The 20,354-nt window shown below is 40.8% G+C and overlaps 1 protein-coding gene across 1 annotated transcript in view; it reads left to right on the top strand.

Annotated features, from left to right (window-relative positions):
* The window catches only part of DCTN4 (dynactin subunit 4), a 31,632-nt gene extending 16,862 nt beyond the window's left edge, over positions 1–14,770 (top strand). Inside the window, exons 9-13 of the mRNA XM_007093399.3 lie at positions 4,210–4,283; positions 6,425–6,479; positions 7,462–7,569; positions 9,786–9,883; positions 12,163–14,770. Of these exons, the coding sequence (XP_007093461.1) occupies positions 4,210–4,283; positions 6,425–6,479; positions 7,462–7,569; positions 9,786–9,883; positions 12,163–12,376 (549 nt within the window). The 3' untranslated portion in view covers positions 12,377–14,770. The remainder of the gene's footprint in view (positions 1–4,209; positions 4,284–6,424; positions 6,480–7,461; positions 7,570–9,785; positions 9,884–12,162) is intronic.
* The last annotated feature ends 5,584 nt before the right edge of the window (positions 14,771–20,354 follow it).

The following is a 20,354-nucleotide window of genomic DNA, read 5'->3' on the forward strand; positions in this document are numbered from 1 at the left end:
AGAGCTCTTCAAAAAAGAAGGAAAGGGGTGCCTGGGTGGCTCAGCTGGTTGTGTCCAACCTCGGCTCAGGTCATGATCTATCAGTTTGTGAGCTCGAGCCCCACATCAGGCTCTCTGGTCTCAGCGCAGAGCCTGCTTCAGATCCTTTGTCTCCCTCTCTCTCTGCTCCTCCCCTGCTCGTGCGCTCTCTCTCTCTCTCTTTCAAAAAATAAATAACATTTAAAACATAGAAAAAAGGAAAAGATACTGGCTTCTAATTGTGGAATGAATAAGTCACTGGAATAAAAGGCACAGCATAAGGAATATAGTCAATGATGTTGTAGTAGTGCTGGATGGTGACAGACAGTGGCTACGCTTATGGTGAGCACAGCATAGCTTAAAGGGATGTTGAGTCACTACGTTGTACACTTGAAATTAATGTAGCATTGTATGTCAACTGTACTCAACAAATTTTAAAAAATAAGGAAGGAAAAGCCCATTTTAAGTATAAAGACATGTATTGATTAAAAGTAAATAGATGTAGACAGATAAACATGCTAACACTAATCTTTCTAATCAAGAAAGCAAGTGTAGCTATCTTAGTTTCAGACAGAGCAGATTTCAAAGTAAAGAAAGTTAACAGGGATAAAGAAGGGCATCACATAATGATAAAGGGGCTAATTTTCCAGGAAGACATAACAGTTCTTAACATGTATATGCCTAACACTAGTGTCAAACTATGTGAGGCAAAACCTGATAGAGCTGCAGGAAGAAATAGGTGAATCCACCCTCATAGTTGACATTTCATCACCCCTTTCTCAGAAACGGACAGATGCAGCAGGCAGAAAATTAGTAAGGACATAGCTGAACTCAACAACGTCATCCATCACTGGATAAAATTGACATTTGGAGACTGCTTCACCTAGCAACAGCAGAATATACATTGTTCGCAAACTCATCTGGAACATTCACCAAGGCAGTCTACATTTTAGGCCAGAAAAAGAACAAAACAAAACAAAAAGCTCATCATAATGGATTTGAAAGAATAGAAATCATACAATGTCTACTCTCAGGCCACCGTGGGATTAAACTAGGAAGTAAGAGAAAACTAGAAAGTTAGCAAATACGTGGAGATTAAACAACACATTTCTATTCTAAATAGCATGTGTCAAAGAAGAAGCCTCAAGAGAAATTTAAAAATACTTTAAGCTAAATAAAAATGAAAACTACTTATCAAAATTTGTGTGATGCTGGGGCGCCTGGGTGGCTCAGTCGGTGAAGCATCCAACTTCGGCTCAGGTCGTGATCTCACGGTCCGTGAGTTCGAGCCCCACATCGGGCTCTGTGCTGACAGCTCAGAGCCTGGATCCTGTTTCAGATTCTGTGTCTCCCTCTTTCTCTCTCCTTCCCTGCTCATGCTCTGTCTCTCTCCTCTCAAAAATAAATAAACATTAAAAAAAATGTTTTTAAAAGAAAAATTTGTGTGATGCTGTGAAAGCCATGCTTAGAGAGAAATTTATAGTATTACATTCATAGATTAGAAAAAGAGGAGAGATCTAAAATTAGTCATCTAAGTTTTCACCTTGGGAAACTGGAAAAAGAAGAGCAAATTAAATCCACAGTAAGCAGAAGAAAAGAAATAATAAGAATTCAAGCAGAAGTCAATGAAATTGAAAATAGGAAATCAGTAGAGAATATCAACAAAACCAAAAGTTGATTCTTTGAAAAGACCAATAAAATTGATAAGCCTCTCTCCAGGCTAAGTAGGGAAAAAAGAGAAAGGGCACGAATTACTAGTCAAATGAAAAAGGGGACATCACTAGAGATCCATGAAAATCAGAAGGATAATAAATACTATGAACTCTGTGCCCACAAATCTGATAAAAGAAGAAATGTGTGATCTGAATAGGCTTATGTCTATTAAATAATAAATTGAATCACTAATAACCTTCAAAACAGAAAGTCCTAGGCTCACACGTGTTTACTGGTGAATTCTACCACATATTTAGTTACACTAATTCTTTTTTTTTTTTTTTTTAATGTTTGTTTACTTTTGAAGGAGAGAGAGACAGAGTATGAGCGGAAAGAGGGAGACAGAATCTGAAGCAGGCTCCAAGCTCTGAGTTGTCAGCACAGAGCTGGATTTGAGACTTGAACTCAAAAGCTATGGGATCATGACTTGAGCCAAAGTCAGATGTTTAACCGACTGAGCCACCCAGGCGCCCCAATTATACCAATTCTTATAATGGCTTTTTAGAAGGTAGAAGCAAAGGGAATACATCCTAATTCATTCTATGAGGCCAGTATTACCCTAATACTAACCAGGCAGACATTACAAGAAAAGTACAGATCAGTGTCTCATGAACATATGTGCAAAAATCTTCAACAGAATATTAGCAAATCAAATCCAAAAAAGTATTAAAAGAATTATACACCATAACCAAGTGGGATATATTCTTGGGATGCAGGGCTGGTTCAACATTTAAAAATCAGTGAAATCCGTCACATCAGCAGACTTAAAAAAAATCACATGATCATATCGGTAGATGCAGAAAAGGCATTTGACAAAATCAAACACCCATTCATGATAAAAAGAAGAAAAACTCTCGAAAACAGGAATAGTGAACTTTCTCTACTTGATACAGACTGTCTACCAAAAGAAAAGAAAGGGGGGAGCGCCTGGGTGGCTCATTCGGTTCAGCATCTGACTCTTGATTTTGGCTCAGTTCGTGATCTCACAGTTCATGGGATCAAGCATCATGTCGGGCTTCCTGCTGGCAGTACAGAGCCTGCTTGGGATGCTCTCTTCCCCTCCCCCCACTTGTACTCTTTCTCTCTTCTCTCAAAATAAACATTAAAAAAAAACTTTTAAGTTTATTTCTTTATTTATTTAAAGAGAGTGCGGGAGGGGCAGAGAGAGAGGGGAAAGAGAGATAAAATCCCAAGCAGGCTCCGCGTTGCCAGTGCAGAGCCCAGTGTGGGGCTTGAACCCACAGACTGTGAGATCATGACCTGAGCTGAAACCAAGAGTTGGATACTCAACTGACTGAGCCACCCAGGCGCTCCAATAAATAAACATTTAAAAAAATAATAAAGGATTAGTGTCCAGAATACATGAAGAACTTTAGCAAATTAGTAAGGAAAAGGTAACAACGGGATAAAAATACCCAGTAAATAGTAACATGCAAGTCATGGCAGAGGAAATCCCAGTAGCCGGTAAACATGAAAAATATTCCTACAGTAATCCAGAAAGTGTCTGTTAAAACTACAGTGAGACACCATTTGATAGTTACCAGGTTAGCAAAACATAACGCGTGGGAAATGATTGTACAAGAATCCTCATTGCTGCATTATTTATAGTAGCAAAGTCGTGGAAACATCCTAGATATCCGTCAATTTGGGCATAAAAAATGATGACAGTAGGTTACAGAGGTACCTCTGTGTGCGGACATGGAATACCAAGACAGGAAGTGAAGACAAAGGGCGGAGGAGTATATAAAGTGCTCCCTTTTGTGTTACTGCAAAAAAGATGATGTCTGTGTATACTTGTACGTGCATAGGCTATTTGTGAAAAAAACACGAGAAACTGGTTGGGCTCTGGGGAGCGGGACAAGGGGACAAGTGATGGGTACCTTTATGCTGTACTTTTTTGTACTATTAAGAAATTTTTTTAACCAGACGTATGTAGTACCCATTCAAGAAAGTAAGTAAATAATTGTTACTGTATTTTAAAGCATGGAATCTGGAAACACACTATGTGGATTTAAATCCCAGCTTCAGTTCTTATTGGATCCGTGAAGTAGTACAGATTACTCATCCTTCCCATGCCCCATTGTCATCACCTGTAAAATGGGGACAATAATAGTTATGGTACGTAACTTTCCTCATAAAGTGGATGTGATGTTTAAATCCACTTAAATTAAGGAGCACATTGCTCAACACACATAGTATGTACCCAGTATGTGTTATTATTTCAGCAGTTGTTAGGCCCCACAAAGGTAGGATAGTATTTGATAGTGTGGTTGCTTATATCCACAAGTCCAAAACATCATCTTTTGTAACTTGTGGTAATCAGTAGCATACACACTGTTTCAAAGTATATGTGGTCTTAGAGCAGAATGAAACGACAAACCTTGAGTAAATGCTGTCCTTCTGAATTTAGCAGCTCTGTGGATCCAGCATGGGTGTTCTTGTTTTCCTCTGATACGTATTAGAATTTTTTCTTTTTAGAAATGTGAACATAATTTGAGCAAGCCAGAATTTAATCCAACATCTATCAAATTCAAAATCCAGCTGGTTGCTGTGTGAGTATTTTGGGATTGGTGTTTTTAGTTACCGTTTTTTGGCTTTTTTCAATATGAAATGTATTTACTCTGGGCTTACAAGAAGAAAATGACATCAGAACAGTTTTGCTATTTCTTCTGTTTAGATTTTGAACTACATATCATGAAGTTAAATACAAATTATAGACCTAGAATCAAGGGTGTTTGTACTAGGGACACAGGGACAGGGTGGTCCGGGGCAGAGATTGTTTTGTTTGTTATTGGACAGAGAGTCACTGGTCACTCATTACAAATTACAAAGTGCCGAGTTTTGGTATTGATCCAAAATATCAAAGTAAAAAATAATAAAGTATGGCAAATCGAAGAGTATCCCTTTCATTGTTCATCTTAATTATGTTCTGATAACAGTCTTTGAGTGGGATAAAAGTGATTATTAGTGTTAATTCACTGGGACTTGTCAAGAGAAGGGAATTTTATGTACGAAAATCACCTTTCAAACAAGAAAAGTAGTTTGAGAAATTAGGAAAATAATTGTCTTGATTTTAGGGCAAGAGAGACCTTCCTAAGTAAGGCAGGAAACCCAGAAACCACTAAAGAAAATAGACAGCTTTGCTCTTAGCAAAAAAAAAAAAAAAAAAAAAAAAAAGACAACAAAGTCCTGGGACAGACAGTAGAGTAGGAAAGAGTATTCGGTATTCCATGATAGATAAAAATTTGATGTCCCTGGAAGACAGAATTCCCACAAATTGGAAAGGTAAAAATGGGAGTAGGACAAAGGATTTGAACTAGCAGCTTATAGAAGAGGAATTTCAAATGGTTATTGAATACATGGAAAGATACTGAGACTTGTTAGGAGAAGTTTAATAAAGATCATTTAGTGCTCATGAGAATGTGGGGAAACGTATTTGCATACACTGTTGGTAGGCTTGTAGATTGCTTTATGGAGTCTTTTTGGAGAGTGGTCTGGAATATCCAGACAAAATTACATAGACTAAACCCAGGAGTACTGTCTCAGGAATCTATTCTTTGAAGCAAAAGCACCAATATCTAAAGATGCATATGTAAGGATGTGTATTATAACGTTTTAATGACAAAAAGCTAGAAACGCTTTCTGTGTCAAGCCAATTAACCATTAAAAACTAGTTGATTAAATTGAGGTACACTCAGGGTATAGAATATTATGCAGCACTTCTACATAAGTCGTCTCAGCAGTCAAAAACATTGAGAATAGGTGTATAAACACCGAGCTGGGATTTGACTCTGGGCAGTTTTGAGTTCAGACTAAGCACATGTGAGTCTAATATTCTATTTTCTTACTTAAAGAGGCAGCAAAGGGGTACCTGGGTGGCTCAGTCAGTTAAGCATTCAACTTTGGCTCATGTCATGATCTCATGGTTCATGAGTTCAAGCCCCATGTTGGGTTCTCTGCTGTCATCACAGAGCCTGCTTTAGATCCTCTGTCTCCCTCTGTGTCTGCCCCACCCCTGCTCACACACACACTCTCTGAAAAATAAACATTTACGTTAAAAAAAAAAAAAGGCAACAAAACATACGGTAGTTAAGGGCAAGGACCGTGGAGCTACACTGTCTGAGTTTGAATCCTGGCCACTCACCAGTAAGTTACTTCTCCCAAGCCTAGTTTCTTCATCTCCGTAATGGGGATGATGATGATAATACTTGTGTCATGCAGTTACAGTGAAGATTATGTAAGTTAATTTTTTTAAGTGTTTAAAACATTGCCTGGCATGCATAGTGCTTTGTAAAAGTATTTGGTAAGTAATGTGGTGGTGTTTTTGCACCCCTGGATGGTGTTACTAAGTCAGTCTTGGGTCCCATAACCAGTTGCCTTTTAGATTTACAGAAATGAATTAATAAAATCTCAAAAAATATGTCTAGCAAACGTATAAGGAAGATGTCTACCATGATACACACAGATATATGGGCCCTAAACTAGAAATGTGCTTAAGATTTAAGAAAGAACTTCTTAGCAGTTGGTTTCATTTCTTAAGTTCTAATTATGATGATATCATATGATTCTTTAAAATTCTATTTCTGTGCCATGTTCTAATCAAAGAAATCTTTGCCGTACTCACTTAAAAAAAAGTAACAATAATTTTAAGAGACTTCAGTGAACATTAATGTATTTTTTTATTCATGCATAGCAATTATATTCCAGAAGTGAGAATCATGTCAATTCCCAACCTTCGCTACATGAAGGTTAGTACTTCGCTTGTTAACAGGGAGACAAAGGATTGGTCAGAGATGTGTGCATGTATGTATGTGGGTGGCTGTGTGAGATTCAAGAGCAAGGGATAGAAAAGAAAGGAATCATAAAGGAATTGCGATTTTTAATTTCTTTAAGCAGGGATTCTTGACAACAGCATCTTTGGCATACATTTAGAAGGAGTAGTGTGTACATTATACAAAGATGGAATCATGGGTGGGGAAAGAAAGAAGATGTTTTACCCCACAAGCATCTTTAGCCACGTGATTCCACCATCTCATGCCTGTGAGTGTATCAGATAATCAGGAATCAACTGGATTTCTTTACCATGGCCTTTCTCTTCTTTGAGGTCCTTATCTACGCCCCCTCCTCCTGCCCCCCACCATGAGTTGTAGAATATTCTGCAGCAGCCTCTTTAGTTGTTTCCTTCCATGCTGCTTATGAAGATGTTTATGTAGTCCATGTTCATTTAAAAGATTTTGCTAATCTCAACAAAGTACCAAATAAGGGCAAATTATGGTTCAAGAAATCATAAAAATCTTTTAAGTCTTGATGAATGATTTTTTCTACGTCTGCTTACCCTGTGGCTTTCATATTTATGAGGACTTCTTTTTCAGTCCCTAAGTGGAGGGCTGGGTGGAACAAGAGTTACAAACTTTTATTGCTTAGATAATGTATAGTCCCCAGATTTTCTGGATCTAGTAACTGGCCCTTTCTGTGGGATCTGTCCTATTTCCTCATGTGATAGCAACTCCAGAGCATACATAGCCTGACATATAAATAATAGAATAGGAATCAGTGAGCACTTGGAGGACCCAGTGATGTAGAGGTGTAGGTAGGTGTTAACTACTCAGAAATAATGGGGGATTGCGGGGAAGGTGACAATTTTGTGAAATGCTTGGTATAGCAACTAAGAAAGTGGCCCTAGGTGGCAGTAGTAGAACATGTCTAAGAGAGGCTTTTCGTGTTCCCCAGGAGAGCCAGGTGCTCCTGACGCTTACGAATCCAGTGGAGAACCTCACCCATGTGACACTGGTGGAGTGTGAGGAGGGAGACCCGGATAATATCAATAGCACTGCTAAGGTAGGTGCATTTTGCCTCATCCTGATGGACCCTTACTTTTCCTGGAGGGGCCTTTTGACCTGGCTTAAAGGACTCCATGCTGTCTTCCGTTTCCATATCCAAGTCGTCATCAAGTTCTTTTGATTTTACCTCTTGAGTTTTTTTTACTTTATGCACAATCACCCTACCATTACTCTGTTGGAAGGTCTCTTCCGTTCTTACGTGCACTGTGACAGTAACTTCCTGGCTGCCTTGTTTTGAGTCCACCCACATTTCCATTCCAGCCCATCTTCTGTCTTACCACCGAAGTGATCTTTCTAAAATCTAACTTGGATCATGACATGCTGATCATTGGCATCCCTCTGACTTGGGAAAGAAACCCAGATTCCTCAGCATAGCAGAAGAGCTTAATGGCCTTCCCTCTATCTTTTCTTCCAGGATGACCTTCTGTTTTTTTTTTTTTTTTAAAAACTTGATGGGTTTTTTTTTTGTTGTTGTTGTTTTGTTTTTTAATTTTTGAGAGAGACAGAGCTTGAGTGGGGGAGGGGCAGAGAGAGAGGGATACACAGAATCCAAAGTAGGCTCCAGGCTCTGAGCTGTCAGCACAGAGCCCGACACAGGGCTCGAACTCACGAGCTGTGAGATCATGACCTGAGCTGAAGTCGGACACTTAACTGACTGAGCCACCCAGGCACCCCTTTAATTTAAAAAAAAAATTTTTTTTAATGCTTTATTTTATTTTTGAGAGAGAGAGAGATTGAGAGCAGGGGAGGAGCAGACAGAATCTGAAACAGGCTTCAGGCTTCAAGCCGTCAGCACAGAGCCTGATGCAGGGCTTGAACCCACAAACCATGAGATCATGACCTGAGCCGAAGTCAGATGCTTAACCAACTGAGCCACCCAGGCACCCCTCCATTAAATTTTTTCTTTTAATATTTATTTATTTTTGAGAGAGAGAGTATGTGAGCAAGGAGAGGCAGAGAGAGAGGGAAACACAGAATCCTAAGCAGGCTCCTGGCTCGAACCCATGAGTCACGAGGTCATGACCTGAGCCGAAGTCGGAAGCTTAACCAACTGAGCCATCCAGGTGCACCTTTCATTCTGCTTTTTAATGATTTCACTTACTAGCATCATTTTCAAAGAGAGATGACACTCATCTGTCCTTAGTCTTTTTAAAAGTTTGTGGTTTTAAAAAATGTGTTTATTTAATTTTAAGTAAGTTAACATACAGTGTAATATTGGTTTCAGGGGTGAAACCCAATGATTCATCACTTACATATAACACCCAGTGCTCATCCCAACAAATGCCCTCCTATCATCCATTTATTTATTTTTTTTTTAATTTTTTTTTAAACGTTTATTTATTTTTGAGACAGAGAGAGACAGAGCATGAATGGGGGAGGGTCAGAGAGAGGGAGACACAGAATCCGAAACAGGCTCCAGGCTCTGAGCGGTCAGCACAGAGCCCGACGCAGGGCTTGAACTCACGGACCGTGAGATCATGACCTGAGCTGAAGTTGGACGCTTAACCGACTGAGCCACCCAGGCTCCCCGCTCCTATCATCCATTTAGCCCATCCCCCTTTCTACCTCCCCTCCAGCAACCTTCAGTTTTTCCTCTGTATTTAGGAGTCTCTGATGGTTTGCCTCCTTCTCTGTTTTTACCTTATTTTTCCTTCCCTTCCCCTATGTTAATCTGTTGTGTTTCTTAAATTCCACATATGAGTGAAATCATATGATATTTGTCTTTCTCTGACTGATTTTTTCACTTAGCAGAACACACTCTAGTTCCATCCACGTGGTTGCAACTTGCTTTTTTAGTAATACTAATAACCTGTGAGACAGAAAGAAGTGCCTGATATGTACACCCAGCTTGTAGATTTGCTCTCTTTCTCTTCATACCTCCCCAGGCTCATTTGTATCCATAATTACAAATATGGTTGACGTTGTTACCTGCTAACCTCTGACATAGCAAAGTTGAGGCCTCCTTACAACATAAGGCTGAGTCTGAAGAATGCTTAACAGTTCTTTGTTTTTGTACTTTTGCTGGAAATGTCTGTGTTCCTAAACAGTATGTTTTCAAACACTGTATAAATAGTGAAGTAATATTGTGTATTTCTTGAAACTTGAATCTTCTGTGTGTTTAGGTCAGTGTCACACTGTGCTGTATTTTGTCGAATGAATGGCCTGCAACTCACTGGCCCATTCGGAGGCAAACTTCTCTGTTTCACTCTGCAGGTTGTGGTGCCTCCCAAAGAGCTCATCTTGGCCGGCAAGGATGCAGCAGCCGAGTACGACGAGTTGGCAGAACCGCAGGACTTCCAGGACGATCCTGAGTGAGTGAGCGCTCAGTGACCGCCCCCCCCCACCCCGACCTCACACACACACCATAGCTGGCTCATATGGGAGCCCCACGTGCAGATCCCAGTTTTCTCATCCTGGTTTTTGAGATACTTTTTTCCTATGATAAAAATAATTACTATAGCAATTTGCTGAATACATCTACAATGATGAAGAAGAAAATAAAATAAAATCCCACTACCAGAGAAAAGCACCATTAACATTTTGGTCTTTGGCCTTCCATGTATTTCTTCCATCATTGGGATCATTCTGTAAGCCGTTTTTTAACCTTTTTTTCCTTTTAAATATATTTGTCCCTCTTAATAAAAAATATCAAGTACATGATTTTTAATAGTGTGGACAGGATCCAGTGTTCTCTCCCTATAGTTTTATCATTAGATTTGTCCATGTACCACTCAGCCCCTGCCCTTTGACTAAAAGATTTTACTCTCTCATACCTAATAACTGAGAAGTAACAACCAAACCTTTCCCTGGGTGAGGGTACATCAGTACACCAGTCTAAAACTGCAGCTGGAAACTGCTCCTTCCTGAGGGAAGCATTGCTGGAATGATGCCCACAGGAACCACGCACAAATAGGAAGCTCATAGGCAGGAGCAAGCCCCTGCCCCTTCAGATTTCCAGTCTCCTTTAGACCCCTCCTAAGCTCCCTGTCGGGAGCCAGCCTACAAAGCAGAAACATGGACAGCAGAATCCTGTGTCACAAAGCAAGATGTAGAAGGTGGGCTTGGAGCTGAAAGAATAGCTTCACATACAGGCACAAGGAACACATAAGCTTTTTAAACAGAATGATCCAAAGCTTCCTCAGTAAGACGTTAGAAAGAAGAAATAACATGGGATGGGGTTGGCGGGGCGGTGTGGATAAAGGGCAAAGATGAGATTAGTACAATGATTAGCAAACTTGAGTGAACTTCAGAAAGCATCAGGGCAGGTGTTGTGTTTTGTTTTGTTTTGTTTTGTTTTGTTTTGTTTTTAGTCTGTAGAGTCCCAGGCCCCGACCCAGATACTCTCTTTAGCAGGTCTAGCGGGGCACCAGACATCTGAATTTTTTTTTAAAAGCTTCCTAGATATTAGTGGTTACCTGAGAAGTCAGCTAGAAAGACACTAATTTTTTCCGAGTTTTTTTTTTAATGAATCTGATACAAATCAAGGGTTCAGTTATTTACTGTAGTACAAAATGCATTGAGTTAGTCCAATACAGAATTCATTCTCTATAATCCTTGCTTTATGTGGGTCCTTAAATGACATTAATTAGGTAATAGAAATTTGTTAAACCAAGGTTGGTTTCTGAAAAGATCATCTGCGATAACAAATTTCTAGTCAGGTTACATGACAGATTTAATAAAAAATTGAATGAACTATATTTCACATTGTACTTTTAGGACTTTCAGGTATTTGGACATTAATACTATATAATAGTGTATAAGTAGGTAACTGTTTAAATCCAGTAAGTTTTCTTAGAGTGAGTATCATTTGATAGTAGATCAAATTCTGTCTCATTGCCCTTTAGCTTTTTGTTTGAAACTAAGTTACTGAGGCACAAAGTTCAAGTGCATGTCACAGAAGATGAAAGTTGAAACTTCAACTAAAGAGATCATTTTTCTGTTCTAAAAATTTCTAACTTACAGAGCTTATTTACAAAAACACATTAATCTGTGGTGTTCCAGAAATTCCGTTACAGCTCTGAGTTAATATCAGTCTGTATCCTATAGAAATATTACCACATGCACACAAAGATAAATGTAAAGGGGTAGTCGTAGCACCATTGTCTATAACAGAGGAAAACTGGCAATAACGTCAGTATATACCAACTATAGTAACTCTATGAGAAAATACTATGCAGTCGTTAAGTAGAATGGAGAAGATCTCTATATACCAGTATGGAAAGGTGTTTGTGATAAACTGAGAGGAAAAAACCAAGTTAACAGAATAGTGTGCCCCTTTTGTGTTGGTTTGAAAAGCAGGAAAGTATAAGTTTATAGAAAAATATCTGGTAGGTTAAGAACCAAAGTGTTTGTAGTTTTTCCCTGTGTGCTGAGGGGGAAAATGAGGGAGAACTTACATTTTCCCATTTAAATTTTCCACAACTGTATTTTACTTTTATAATATTAAAAAGATAGATTGACATTTTGCTGAAAGAATGCTTCATCTCTGATAAACGGAATGGTGGTCATAACTTGTCATCAGATAAAATGTAAGTCTTAGTGGCTTGGCTGACTTGTGACCTGCCTAATACTGTGCTTCTTTTTTTCATAGCATTATAGCCTTCAGAAAGGCCAACAAAGTGGGTATCTTCATCAAAGTGACCCCACAACGTGAGGAGGGTGAAGTGACCGTGTGCTTTAAGATGAAGCATGATTTTAAAAACCTGGCAGCCCCCATCCGCCCCATCGAAGAAAGTGACCAGGGCACAGAAGTCATCTGGCTCACCCAGCATGTGGAACTCAGCTTGGGCCCACTTCTCCCTTAAAAGGTGCCACCAGTGGGGCGGATCCCAAAGGACAGTACCACCACGAGCCCACGTTAAAATGTGGAAGCCGCTGCTTTGTTAAGCCTTGTTTGTAACGATGTACCCAGGCACTACTGAATCCTATTCCTAGGAAGGTGGGGGCACAGGCAAGGCGTTGGGAACACGGGGTAACTCCTGTTCTCTTGCTCTCACTTCTGCTAATACCAGTGAATTACTGTCTCCCTTACTGAACCCCGCACGTCGAATAACGGCAGCATAGTTCCCTCCCAAAAAAAGGGGGTGGTGGCTCTTCTTTGGCGTGGCATTGGATTTACCACCTGAGAAATTCTGACCATACTGTCTCCCAGTCTGATCTCACAAGGGATCACGGTCTCACAGATGAAACCTAAAATGATAACTGAAAGGTGGACCTGCTGTTAATGATCCAGCACTGGTCTGCTCTCTGCATCCCATTTAGCTATAATCTAGCACTCTAAACATACCCCTTCACTGGTTGCCACGGCTCCCATCTTGCTTAGGTTTCCACTGGACAGAAAAGTAGAAATTGTCACATCGTCTTTAGTTTTGCGGTGTTTGAAAAAACCCGTGAGATTCTCAAGGCGCTCCCATTTGCCTTTTTCTAAGTGAATACAGGATACTTACTTATCAGTTCCTCTTAAAATTTCTTTGTTGTTAGAACATGGAGCTCTCTTTTGAGAAGAATTGAAGAAGCAAGCAATCACATGTCATGTCAAGGGGGTGGCGAATCCCATTCATTTTAAATGTTGCCACAATATCCAGGGGTTACCGCTGTCACTGGGAGGCAGCCCTTCTGTGTCTCACTCCCTTCCCCTCCTCTCTGCCCTGCCTCTTTAACTCAATAAGTTGTTCTGGACATTTGGCACCTGGAAAGAGCCCAAAGAAAACTTGGTGGACAAGTTCACTTCTGGAATGCAGATTTTTAGCATGATCCAAAACTAATGTTCTTTCCACTGATTTGAAGGGTTACATAACGATTAGAATCTCTTGAATCCCAAACTAGATATTAAGATAAGGAACCTTTCCTCTTCCTGAGTTTAAGACTTTTATCATATGGTGTGTCAAATAAGACCATTTTGATTGTAAACCATAAAACAGTTCAGCATACTTGCCTAACAGCACATGTGCTGTTTTCTCTTGGTATCCTGGAGTTGGGTTGCTGACCTTAACTTCTGTGTTTTCTAAAGTGAGATTTGACCAAGTAGACCAGCTGCACCACATTGTCTGTAAATGTATTGTTAGCAAGTGGCCAACACATTTTTGGGGAGAAGAGAAATTTCCTGTTTGTCCTCGTTTTGTTTTTAAGTTCAAGCCTTTAGTTAAAAAACAATTAAGATATGTAGTAGTCTAGAACATAGACAGGACATAGTAACTTATTAGCTCCCTCTGGAAGATAAAAATACTTAGGAAGCCTTTGAAAGACACTAAATTGTACTCTAAAGCTTAAGCCGACTTTATGAAACAATATTCCACAGAGTAATATATATGCTGCAGTATGAGAAAAAAATACACATATCTCTAACATTATGAGAGTAATTAGTAAGGTTTAGCCTCTTAGGAGTTGGGGCAGGGGGTTGTATAATGACAATTTGCAGACTGTAGATACAGTTTAATTTTTTGTGACCCCACAGTGTCAAGTCAGTTTTTATTTCACTACCTGCTAGAGCCTGCTCTGACGCCACTGCTCCATATTTGCTGGTGGAGAAGCTGGACGTCAGAGCGGAGAATGGCTTCCTGTGTTTACACATCTGCAGACTGTACAACAGTTGTATATTGTGCGTTTACGGCATGTAGCTAGTGTTCGTTCCCAAAAGTGATAATGTTGAAGCCATGGGTCTCATCACCCCCAGGTGACACAGAAACACAAAAATACTTTTGATCACAGATTTTTTTTTTTGCCTTTAGAAGTCAAATTAACGTGAAGAATAACAGAGTCATTGTATAAATGTTTCCTCAAGATAATTTTCAGTGCAAGCCAGTATTCTGTGTATTAGTAGAAACGGCTCAACACCTGCAGCTGGTGAATTCAGAATTTTGTTACTTGTTTATATTAGATCAGGTGCAAGACTGCCAGTGCACAGGCAGCGTGCATCTCTGCAGGCGAATAAGATGGCATTAGCACCAGAAACTACAGTTTTGGAAACTTAAGGTTAGGTTACTTTGGATTTGTGGTTTGATTAGCCCACCAAAGGTTTCTTTTGTTCACAGTGCTTATAGGTGTAACGAGCTAAGTAAATGTCATGCATATTTGTGAAGAAACATCCTTTTTGGTCCCTTTTGGGAATGAGAGGCACTCCTTGATCCTTATGAATCACAGGTTCCTGTTTTGCCTTATAGCTTAACTTAATGTAGTGAAATAAAGCAGACAAAGCTTGAGCGTGTCTTTTGTTTGCTTTCCTGAGGGCTGATTGGAATAGCACGGCTCAGAGTCCAAAGACTGGCTTGAAGAGAGTTAGTCTGAGAGGTGGTGGGGCCTGCTCCCTCTTCCATTTCTTTCAATGAACGAAGCTAAAACCTCGTGTCAAGTCAGTTCCCTGTAACATACAGGTAGATGTTGCCTGAGCTCCTTATCGACGTCTTCTCAGAACCATGATATAAATGTTATGTTCAGCTTTTATCCTGCGTCGTTGCTCCCAAAGCTTACTTGCAGCTGCCCAGAATGGCCCACCCCCAACGAGTGGCCGCCACTCCACCTTCACCTGGACTTCTGTGACCCTGCCTTCCCCCCGCCCCAGGACTGTGGGTGACCCATTCGCGCCCCTGTCTAAAGCTGGCCCCACCACCTGGCACAGTCAGTCTCGTCCTCTCACCCGTCCCCAGACGCCCCTTCAGCAGTGCGCCCTCCGCTCTCCTGCATCGTTGCCATATACGTGCTAGGATCTCTCTTATCTTAGGAGCTGACCTCACGCCCCTCTTCAGCTGCCACCCCATTTCTCTCCTCCCTTTTCAGCAGAACTCCTTCAAAAACTTTTAGTTCCGTCTCCTGTACTCACCTGAGCCCATTCCACCTAGGCCGCCACCCCAGCATGTCACCAAAATTGCTCTTGTCAAGTTCTCTAACAATCCACATGGCTAATTCTCCGTCCTTATCTACTTAATCTCTCACTAGCATCTGGCAGCTGATCTCTCCCTTCTTGAAAACCTGTTTTCTCTTGGTTTCCAGAACACAGCTGATTTTGCTTCCATCTTACTGGCAACTTTTCTTGCATATCCTTTGCTGGCCCTTTCCTGTCGTCCCAAGCTTGGAGTGTGCCAGGTCTCATTCCTTATGCTTTTGTCTCTGCTCACTCTTAGTGATGTCACCATTTTCACTCTACCTATTAAATTTACGTACCAACCCTAGAATAGTCTCTGAAAGTTCAAAATCACAGTGGATTTCCTCTCCCCACGTCTGCCCCTCCTGCATTCATCTAACTAAATGGCACCTGTATCCTTTCAGTTGCTCACAGCAAAAACCTTAGCATCAACCTTGACTCTACATGCCACATGCACTAAGTCAGCAAATCCTACCAGCTGTGTCTTCAAACTGTGACGTCACATGCTCTCCAATGTAACTCTCCTGGGCCAAATCACCATAGGCTCTATAAAACCCTAGGATGTTGCAGTAGCATCTAAACGGGTCTGGAAACCACCCTGGCCCCTGGCCCCACCTGTTAGTCCACGTTCAACACAGCAGCCAGAGTGAATAAGGCATTCTTCCACTTCAAACTCAAGGTTTTGAGCTTGGTAGAACAAAAAAGTACAAACTCCTTACAGTGGCTTGTGAGGTCCTACATGACATGAACCTACATGATGTGAAACCCCACTACTGCCTCCTTGAATTCATCTATTACTTCCCCATGCTCCCTCCACCCCAACCACGCCAGTTTCTGCTGTTGCTGAGTCACCCAGTCAGGGGTCTTCTCAGGGCCTTTGCATGGGCTGTTCCATCTGCTTGGAAAACTCCTCCCAGATATCTGTATAACTTACACTGTCATCACAATCAGGCCTTTGCTCAAATATTTCCTTCTTAGTGAGGCTTTCCCTGACCACCCTACTCAATGGTGGAAAACTGCCGTCCCTAAGCACATTTCCTGTCCCCTTGGCTACTTGTTTGCTTTTTTTTTTTTTTTTTTTTTGCATAGCACTAAACACCAGCATAATGATATACTTTATTTTCTGACACATGACACTAGAACATAAGCTCTGTAGTGCAGGGATTCTGTCTTTCTTTTTTTAATTGCTGTATCTGCAGAGCCTACAATACCTGATAGTAGGCACCTTAATTTGTTCTATTAATGTTATCCTTTTCCTTATGTATGTACCTGTTGATCTTCTAGCTTTTTTTTTTTTAATATACCTATGCCTCTTTTTTGTCATAAGCCAAATATCGTGCTTGCCTTGAGCATTCTTGTTCTGTTGTTTTCTCTACCTAGAATACTCTTCCTTCTCTGTGTGCCTTCTCTAGAATTACTTCCCTGCTCTCTCCTCCCATCTCTCCCTTCCTCTCATCTAGATGTGACCTTGATCCACAGCACTGTATCTCTTAAAAACATTTACCTCTTCCTTCTTTATGGGGTTTTGTATGTGTGTAGTTCAGTTACTGGATTGTAGACTCCTTCAGAGCCAAATTCTGGACCCCTTCGCATCTGTTTTTCCTTTATTTCATCAAACTAAAAACAATCAGAGCTGAGATGCTTGTTCAGTTGCTATACTTAACTTTGTTTATCCTCATTTTCTGGTGGTCAGGGACATCTACAGCAAAATGTATTTCACAGTGTGAGACACCCACACAAGATAATGACTTTAAGTATTAAATGAAAGTAACGTTAGGGGTGCCTGGGTGGGTCAGTTAAGCATCTGACTCTTGTTCTCACTTCAGGTCATGATCTCATTCTCATAGTTCATGGGATCAAGCCTGTGTTGAGCTCTGCACTGACAGCGTGGAGCCTGCTTATAATTCTCTCTCTCTCCCTCTCTTTCTGCCTCTCTTTCTCAATATAAATAAACGCTAAAAAAAAAAAAAAAAAAAAGAACATTAGGGGCACCTGGGTGGTTCAGTCGGTTAAGCGTCCAACTCTTGGTTTTGGCTCAGGTCATGCTCTCACAGTTTGTGAGTTCGAGCCCTACATCGGGCTCTGCACTGATAGTGAAGAACCTGCTTGGGATTCTGTCTCCCCCTCTTTCTCTACCCATCCCCCACTTGCATGCACACTCTCTCTCTCCCTCTCTCTCTCAAAATAAGCAAACAGTTTTTAAAAAGTAACATTAGGGGTGACTGGGTGGCTCGGTTGGGCGTCCGACTTCGGCTCAGGTCATGATCTCGCAGTTTGTGAGTTCAAGCCCCGTGTCGGGCTCTGTGCTGACAGCTTGCTCAGAGCCTGGAGGCTGCTCCAGAATCTGTCTCCCTTTCTCTCTGCCCCTCCCCTGCTCACACTCTGTCTCTGTCTCTCTCATAAATAAACATTAAAAAAAAAAAAATAAAAAGTAACATTTAATAGAGAATCAACCAGTGAAAAAATATTTTCCTCATGTTTTTATCCCTATCCTTCTGGTTAAATCAAGGAAAAAGTATCAATACTCATGTTTGTAACATCTAAACACTTCCTCTTCTTTTTTAAACCTAGGCTTCTAGTTCAGAGTCTGGCAGACAACAGTAGCTACTTACTTAAAAAAAAAGCTGTTTCATTTTCATTGTATTTGTTTTTAAGGCTGCATCTAAATATGTGATACTATTTTCCATTTACAGAAGTGATAGAAAGTTTCCTCTTAAACTTTATTTTGAAATGAAATCACTCAGGAGTTCTGCTTCTGCCCATGATACGGGTATCTGGAAAGTGTCACCCCCCGCCCCACTCAAAAAAGAAAAGGTGGATAGATGAGAAAGTCATAAATTTTACTGGATCTATCAGAGAGCTGATGTGGCAAAGCAGCCAAATAGCTTGAATTCCAAGGCGGGGGGGGGGGGGGCGGCGGGGGGAGCGGGAGGGACAGACCCCTCCAAGGAGAGATCAGACATGCACAGCATGGGAGGAAGAAGTGTTGACCATTATAAGCAGGTAAGAGGAAATCAACAAAAATCTTAAAGAATTGTTTGAACAGTCATATTTGGGCTAACAAAACAGTACAAAATCCCTGGGAGCCTAAAACACTCAGGGAGCTTGCATGCATTCACAAGCTCTTTCCAGAATCTCCACCAGGTATTCATGAGAAAGACCTGCAGGGAGGGGAGAGTGCTGGAGCTCTACAGGGCCTCCTTGGTTTGGAGGCCACAGAAGAGATCTGCTGCTTCTGTAGGAAAGGCCCGAGAGCCTGCCTCCTCCTGCCCAGGCCCCTCCCTCATAAGGAGAAAAAGGCCACTGGGGGAGGAACAGAAAATCATGTCTCCCCAGGGCACAGGTAAAGACCCACTGCTGCTGGGGCACGGTAAGAAAAAGCTTCTACTCTTGGGGGCAGAGGACAAGATTCAGTCCTGAGCCCCAAAAATCTATACCAACCAATACCATTAAAGTTCTACCACTGCAGGAAGGGCAGGAAACTCTCCCTGACAAGGCCGACTACAGGCACAAGTCACAGTTTGGCTGTCATAGACAGCAGGGGCAGGAATGTTAAGAAAAAAAACCACTCGTGAGGCCTGGCCACAAAGGACCCACTAAAGACGGAAGTTGAACTGGAACAAAGAACCTCCAACAAATTCCCAACTACCAACCTAGCAAGGAACTAATAACAGCTGCTGGGGGAAAAGCAAGGCCACAGAGACTCACCACTAAGGTTCGGGTGTGCAGGACAGCTGAACGCTAAGGATAAAATATGAACACTTGAGAAAAGTTCTTCAACCCCATCCTAAAGCACAAAATAATGCTAGAGGATACGAAATCTGTAATGCATGGAAGGCAACCATAGCAACAACAAAACCCAGACCCAGTTCAATTTCTGACTGGATTGACCAAACCCCACACACGTGGCCTGACAGATCTGCCCACTTCCCAGCATCTACCTCAGTCTACTGCTACATAAGCAATGAATGGCATTCAATAAAAAAAATTGAGTTACACAAAGAAGCAAGAAAGAAACAACTCATTTTTCACAGACAAGACAATAAGACCGTATACAGATATGACCCAGATGTTGGAACTATCAAGGATTCAAACTCTGATTGATATGTTGAAAAAAGTAGTTGAAAATATGGATAATATGTATGAACATGTTTCAGCAGAGAGGTGGAAACTGTAAGAGACAAATTGAAATAAAAAACAGGATCAGAGAGGAAAAATATCTTTTACAGGCTTATCAGTAGAATTGTCATAGCTAAGGAAATAATCAGGAAACTTGGAGATCGGTCAACAGAAATTATCCATATTGAACCACCTCCTCCTAAAAAGGGAGGAAATAACACCACAGTTTCAAGAGCTATGGAACAGTATCGCGTGGTCTGATATGTGTAATTGGAGTCCCGGATAGAGAAGAAACTAGGCAGAAGAGTAAAGAAATGATGTCTAAGAATTTGCCAAACAGCAAACGATAACAAACCATAGGGGCACCTGGCTGGTTCAGTCGTTACAGCACGCGACTCTTGATCTCTGGGTTGTGGTTTTGAGCCCCATGCTGGGCATAGAGTTTTCTATACAAAAAAATTGTTTTTAAATCTTAAAAAAAAAAAAAAAGATAACAAACCATAAAGAAGCTCAGCTAAATCCAAGCACTTTGCCTTACAGGAAAATATACACTTACCATATGATCAAGTAATCCCACTCCTTGGTATTTACAAGTGAAAACCTATGTCCATGCAATAACATGTATGTGAATGTTTATAACGGCTTTATTTATATTCACTGAAATCTGGAACAACTCAAATGACCATCAACTGGCGTATGGATTTTTTTTTAACTCACCCGGTACATCCAAGAATCTCAGCAATGAAAAGAACAAATTGCTGATGCATGCAACAATATGGAAGACTCTCAAATACTATATTGGAAGA

The sequence above is a fragment of the Panthera tigris genome, chromosome A1 (assembly GCF_018350195.1).
Source record: "Panthera tigris isolate Pti1 chromosome A1, P.tigris_Pti1_mat1.1, whole genome shotgun sequence".
Taxonomy (NCBI): domain Eukaryota; kingdom Metazoa; phylum Chordata; class Mammalia; order Carnivora; family Felidae; genus Panthera; species Panthera tigris.